Here is a 6898-nt window from a genome sequence, read left to right on the forward strand (position 1 = left end):
AATAAATGAATAATTATGTAAATGCATCTATCTCTCCCTTAAATTATTTTAATTATACTTTCCATTCTTTTATCATTTTTATAAATTTGAATTCAATTACAGGTTCATCATAGTATTCTGTTTAAAATTAGAATGGATCTATAAGATAGAAATTAATTTATGGCTGAAATTTTATTAGACAAATATTTACGCACTTGGGAGGATTATGGAAAAGAGAAGCGTAATGTAAATTCATATTGATGATCTTAACTATATGTTGACATACTTCGTATAGTTAATTTACTTTTTTATGATATCAGGTTTATTTTTTTTTTGTCCCTGTTTTTGTCATAGAACGAAAAACAAATGGAATCACCAGAAACACCAGTTGCACCAACACTTTTCCGTCCCCATCAGCCGATGATTATAGGCACGCCAGATGGGATAGCACATACACTAAGCGGTATCCATTTACAGGTAAATTTTTTCATTTTGTTGTCTAATAGTTCTGATTGTAATTCATTAATTTTTTTTCCATTTTTTAAAAAATTTTTCAACAGGTAATTCTGTTATGCTGTTGTTGATTTTTTCCCTCCAGGGTAGATTCATTTTTTCAGTAGATTTATTACTTTTTCAATCATGTTAATGTTTCTGTTTTATTTGTACCATTAAACAGAAATTGAAATATGAAGGTTTGATGTGTCACTCTTTTTTATCCTTATTTACTGATAGTTCTACCTTAGAGTAAAAAGGTATGGAAAGATTTCAGTTATTTTTTAGCACTATTTATCTGTTTATATTCCTGAAGAATGAAAATTGAAATATAAAGGTTACGATTGTAGCAAAAGATATAAGAAGGTGGAGGAAGGGATGGTTTTTAAGATATTTAGGCATCCGAAATGCAGCTTCGTGAGTTTCATACGAATTTGTTTTATATCATCCAAGAAAATGAAAATAAATTTGGGTGAAAAATAATTGCCTGAAATAGTTGGTTTACTGATCATTTTGCAGACGTCTGCTTGTCCATTCCAGGAATAATTCCCTACGGAGTTTCATTTTCTTTTTCATTCAAGTTTATTCATTCCTTTTTTCTTCACTGCGCTTTTCTTGCTTCATATCCCAAGAATGTACTTTATCATATCAACTCCATTTTTAGAGGACTTTATTGCCGAAGACACTTGTCAACCGTCCATCAACTTCGCGTGCATATCCTATGGAATCATTAAACGATAATGTCCCAGATCGACCAGAAATATTTTCTCAGTCGAAAAGGAAATCACGCTCTGTTTCTGATATATTTGCTAGTGTTGATACTGATAACAGTTAGTGTTTATTATCTGTAAATCAATTTTAACTTTTTTTGACTATAATTATTTTGATTTTGTTTTTGAAAATCTTATTGTTTAAGACTATAATTTATCTTCAATCCCTTTGATATAAGTTTTAAAAGTTTGGATACCGCAATTTACTCTCTTTGCTGGCATAAAGGACTTACGTTTAGACAGTGTACGATATGAATAATATTGTTCAGTATCTAGTATTGAAATCAATCAGAGACGAATCATTTCAGTTGATGTTCGGTTCCGTCATGATGATGTGAAACCGCAGAAGTCAATTGTAGTTGAATCAAACTATGATTACACGCCAAAACGGAAGGATGAGTTGAAATTGAAGCGTGGAGCAACTATCAAAGTGATACGTCGAGATGGGTTAGAGTGCGGTTATGAAATGGATTAGGGTGTTTTTGTATTTTCTTCAGTAGTAACTTCAAATTTTATTACATTCATTGATAATGCAGACTGATGGAAATGATTGACTGAGTAGTATAACTGCTAGTCACTCTACTGTATAGCTTCTGATTTAGGAAATCCCACTTCAGGGCTGTAACATACGATATATAATTGCTTTTTATTGATGACGTGGTAATATTTCTTGTGGTATAACTTAAATGGAGTGACAGACTGTTTTGATGGAACATTTGATGACTATTGGCATCAAACAGCTAGTCGGAAGATCGGAAATTGCAGTGAAAGATTGAACTTGTTTTCATTTTTCAGAGAAGAAGGTTGGTGGTATGGCGAAAAATTGGATGGTAGTGGAAAGAAAGGATTCTTCCCACAAAACCATGTACAACTAGCGAAGGGTTTGGCGAAGGAAATCGATCCAAACGATATTCAGTTTACTGGTTTACTAGGAGCCGGTGGCTTTTCAGTTGTCAAGTCAGCAATTTACAGAGGGCGGGTAAGAATTATTTATGTCAGTTATCGAATTTATTTCTCTGAAATGAAAAGGACAAGAAGAAAGCGATGCATGTTGTCATTATTCTTTTTCTTGCCACATAAACCGATAGAAATTTTATTAATTGATGGAAGTTTAATGTTAAGGAGACTACTATCCACCAAGTTAAGTTAACTCAACCATGTCGAGTTTACTCAATTATCATTACTTATGGTTGCAAACGGTCTTTTAATCCATATAAACTTTGTAATCTGAGACTATTATTTTTGTTTTTTTTTTTTTTTGTCGAGTTTTATGCTTAAGACAATTTACTATGTTGAATGTTCTATCCTGACGTTGTTTGCGTAAATTTGTTGTTGGATATTCAAATATGTCTGTTAAATATGCATTTAGAGTAAATTCTCCCAACACTTTTTTTTTTACAGGAAGTAGCTGTGAAAATTCCGCATTCGAAATTCAGCAAAAAAGAAATATTGGAAGGTAAGTTTTACTGTTAATTAAATTTTGAAATTGCATTCAATTTTATAGAAACAAAGTATTCACATTCATATGTTACGAAGGTAAATAGAGAGGAGGCTCGTGTTAGCAGTGAAATTTCACCTGTAAGATGAAAAATGGTAAAACTCGTTCGAACTGTCTGTCTAACGCTAGTCTAAATACTTCAGCAGTTCGTGAAGAGGCTAGTATTTTCCAAATGTTGGATCATGGGAATATTGTTGAAATGTATGGTGTTATTGTTGGCGATGAACCTGCATTAGTTCTTGAGCTTTGTAGAGGTTAGTTATATATTAGAGTTGTTATTATACTTGTACATTTGAAGATTACTGTACTGTTTTCGTTGGATTACAGTGCTTTACCAAATGATTGGATTTTCGAAAGTAGCCTGTCATAATTTTCATAATAACACATTGTTTCAGATTCACTGGCGAAAATATGTGCTAGTAATAAGAACATATCACTTTCGGAAGAAATCATAAGTAATTGGGGTGTTCAAGTTGCTCGTGGCATGAGCTATTTGCATAGCTTGAATGTTCTTCATAGAGATTTAAAAGCGGCTAATGGTAACTATTTTTGTTTTTATTTTTTTTTTGCTTCACTTATAATCCAGAACATGAGCTTTCCGAAGAGTTATTTATTTAATTGGTATAATTAGTATCATAAATTATTATTTAAACTTAGTCAAACTCGATATTATTTTATCATTTTCTATGGAATGGGAAAATTCAGTGTGTTATATTGTATTTTTGATTACATTTTAGTATGTTGTAATGGATGTTCTCCGTTAAATAAAAAATTCCCACAGTGTAGTGATAGAGGGGAGCTTGGTCTTAAATCGTGTTTTATTCTATGAACTGTCATCTCACATTTTTCCTGCAATATTACTTGGATCAAGAATTTTACTTTTATTTTTTCCCAAATGGAAATATTGAATTTCAGTTTTGATCAAGGAAAAAGTATGCGACTGTTTGTTGAATGTGGAGGCAAGCACCGATGAGCAGTTGGCTCATTCGCTGCAAGCCAGGAATGGTGTTTGTCAAAAGTGTAATGGTTCGGCATTAAACTGTCTTACTTTAAAAATCGCTGACCTTGGCTTATCGAAAAAGTTGAGAGTTGCTGATTGCAGGTAGGATCTTATTCAAGATTTCTGAGAAAAATTAAATTTTCTCATTTATCAGTCACCTGATTTGCTGAATATTAAGTAAATTTACTCTGCATGGGACGCGAAAAGATTGTATGAAATAGTTGAAGAATTGCAATCTTAATGAGAATTTAACGCTTCCAGACAAACTCAGTTTTTCAGGATGAGCGTTGTGGGTACGGTACCATATCTTGCACCGGAAGTAATCCGTGACCGTAAATGTTCCAAAGCAATGGATGTTTGGAGTTTCGGTCTCATTCTTTGGGAAGTATTAACCGGTGCAACACCGTTCGAAGGATTGGGTCCTGGGGCTGTTCAGCTACAGGTTCAGTTTGTTTTTCATAATGATTTTTTTTGCTAATGTACATCGTGTAATTAACAAATAAATATGTATGAACAGTTGGTGAATATTTTTAGATTGGAACGTTCGTGAAACAAAAAATCCCTTCTTCATGCCCACCAGATTTGAGGCTAATAATTGAAAGTTGTTGGCGTGACGATCCACTGCAGAGGCCAACTTTCAAAGAGTTAAGTGTTGAATTGGAAAGATTTGGCGACAAATTCCGGGCAGCAGATCCACATGATCAGACGGTAAGGTCTTTTAAATATTTGTTGAAGTATTGAAAGTGTAATTTTCAATGAAACTGTAGTTTTGAACTGATTTTCTACCAATCATCGGTATTGATCTCATCAAATAGATTAAATAGATCAGTGTGAAAATCTTTTTTAATCCATTTAATGAGAACTTGTATGTATGCTCTTATGGCCGCGCATGGTCTTATTCGGTTTACATTAAATCATCGGTATACTCTATATAAAATAACTGATCTTAAAGATACTGTATATCATGATCACTTTTGCAATTCTTAGTTCTTGGAGAGCAGTTTGAACACGCTACGGAAAAGTATGATGGAAGAAATATCATCAATCGCGAACGAAATGGCCCGAAAGGCGGAAGAATTACAGAAACGCGAAGAAAAGTAAATCTGTGGAATTTTTTTTTGGGAATATCTCCTGTTCTTTGATTCAAAGATTTTAGTTAAGGGTCAATCGCTTTTTCATACAACCATCATTTTTTACAGCTTAAAGAAAGGTGAAAGAGAACTGAAGCTTAAGACGATGATTTTCGAATTGCAACAGACGTTGTCAGAAAGACCGCCAAAAGAAAAACCACAACCACCGAAAAGGCGGCAACCTTTGAAGTGCGAGGATATTTCTAAACCTTACGGTAGAGTTTTTATCATGATTGTTTTTTGTTTGTTGAATTCACTGTATATCATTTCTATGTACCATTGGCTATGTTGATTATTTTTTGATGAAGTCCGAAACAGTTTGAGGTGCAATATAGGTCACACATAAGTTCCTTTATGCTTTGATTTGCGCTGCAAGGAGTTTTTTTTTTTTAATCAGAGCTGCATGTTATGCTGAATAAAGGTAATAACTATTTCACTACCGCAGATGTCTATCATCTTTACAGCTAGAAAATATAGTAAAGTAATTTTTAGATATGAAAACTGAGATTTCATTAACGAAGAATATGCAAATGATCGAATGTAAGTGTTTGTATTTCGGATATTATTTTACATTTCATTGCAAAATTCAACACGTTTTTGTTTTCACTAACTGTTATCTGTTGTGAAATATTGGTGTGGTGTTGTTATTTTATATTGGATATAAGCTACATAAGATTTTATACGCTAAAAGTATCACACTTTTTTTCTGTTATTATGTTTGGTGTGAACAGCGCTATTAGCTAATGATAGTGTTGGTAAGACATTAAAATGTCTTCTAACGGAATTCACTTAATGGATATAGCAGAGATTTATTAATTGTCGTATGTGATGTTGAGAATTGTGTTTGGTTTTCGTGAACTTGTATTTTTAGCTCTTAACAGAGATGTTGGAACGAGAATAGCATTGAACGATGTCAGGATAAACGGTTCAACTGACCAGCTATCTCTGGTGTCCAATATTAAGGATGTCGAAAATACCTGTTTAGGATTTGCCACACTTCCGAGAATCCCAAGAAAATTTACACTGAAAAATGAGAATTTCGATTGCGTTGAATGCTACCCGGTACAGCAACGAGTACCATCGAAGAGTACGCCCGATCTGTTAAAACTTTATCGTCTACCAGTTCATAACACAAGTCCCAAACTGAAACGTGTCAATGCGTGTAAAGTAAAGCGTGACTCGGCTCGTACTAGTGCTGAGGAAGAGGTAGATGAACGATGTGTGGAAGTAATAAATGATAAAGGTTAGTTAGTTGTAACTTCGTTGCTTGATTGTACATACATTTCCTTTTTTTCGCTCCGATCTTGTCAACCCTTGGAAAAATTTGGACGCATGCTGGATATTTTTCTCCATTCCTTTTGTTCATTTTTTTAATTTGTTGTTGTGGATGTTTGGTGGCCCGGAATTGAGACAGTTTGCGTAGATCACAGCAATAACGATTTTGAGGCAGCTAGAATCCCGCTGTTTGGGATATTCACAAGTGTCTCACTCAATTTTCAGTTTTAATTTCTGCTTCGCAAATTTTTTGGCTTATTAATAACTGGTGGAATCTTCAAGTCGGTATTTCTTGCAGTTGATAAGTGGAAGTTCTACCACGTTAATATTATAGATTTGGAAAGTCTTCTTGAAACTACCGCTCATCAACAACCGAAAAATTTCTTAGATCACTTAGCAACACCGCGACGTGTCGTACAATTACCACCACCAACGAAGAAGTTGGCTGCCGATCACCACGTCAGGTATCCTTTTCCCATTGTTCACATTGTCTTCTTTAATTCTAAATTAACTTCCCATGCAGTCATAGCTAGAATTTAATTATATTTGAACCTTTGTATACAGATCCGAAATAAGTCGATAGTTGAAGGAAAACGGGATCGAAATCCCTCTTAGTAAAAGGGGGATTTTTATTCTTGTGAAAATCTTTCTTCAACATAGGCTTGACTTTTTACCACCGGTAGTGTAATTTCATGCGGCTGTAGAATATCACTCTAGGATATATCTCTTCCTGGAATATGATGATACAAAGATG

The 6898-nt window shown here is 33.8% G+C and overlaps 1 protein-coding gene across 1 annotated transcript in view; it reads left to right on the plus strand.

The window, feature by feature from the left end:
* The window catches only part of LOAG_11337 (TKL/MLK/MLK protein kinase), a gene marked incomplete at both ends in the record, with an annotated part of 6994 nt that extends 267 nt beyond the window's left edge, over positions 1-6727 (plus strand). The window contains 15 exons of the mRNA XM_020448333.1: positions 1136-1301; positions 1550-1688; positions 2037-2220; positions 2643-2697; positions 2883-2993; positions 3135-3278; positions 3655-3841; positions 4019-4181; positions 4274-4447; positions 4727-4836; positions 4939-5084; positions 5362-5409; positions 5741-6112; positions 6479-6608; positions 6709-6727. Of these exons, the coding sequence (XP_020301513.1) occupies positions 1136-1301; positions 1550-1688; positions 2037-2220; positions 2643-2697; positions 2883-2993; positions 3135-3278; positions 3655-3841; positions 4019-4181; positions 4274-4447; positions 4727-4836; positions 4939-5084; positions 5362-5409; positions 5741-6112; positions 6479-6608; positions 6709-6727 (2148 nt within the window). The remainder of the gene's footprint in view (positions 1-1135; positions 1302-1549; positions 1689-2036; positions 2221-2642; positions 2698-2882; positions 2994-3134; positions 3279-3654; positions 3842-4018; positions 4182-4273; positions 4448-4726; positions 4837-4938; positions 5085-5361; positions 5410-5740; positions 6113-6478; positions 6609-6708) is intronic.
* Positions 6728-6898: the final 171 nt, after the last annotated feature.

This window comes from Loa loa (assembly GCF_000183805.2).
Source record: "Loa loa unplaced genomic scaffold supercont3.245, whole genome shotgun sequence".
Classification (NCBI taxonomy): domain Eukaryota; kingdom Metazoa; phylum Nematoda; class Chromadorea; order Rhabditida; family Onchocercidae; genus Loa; species Loa loa.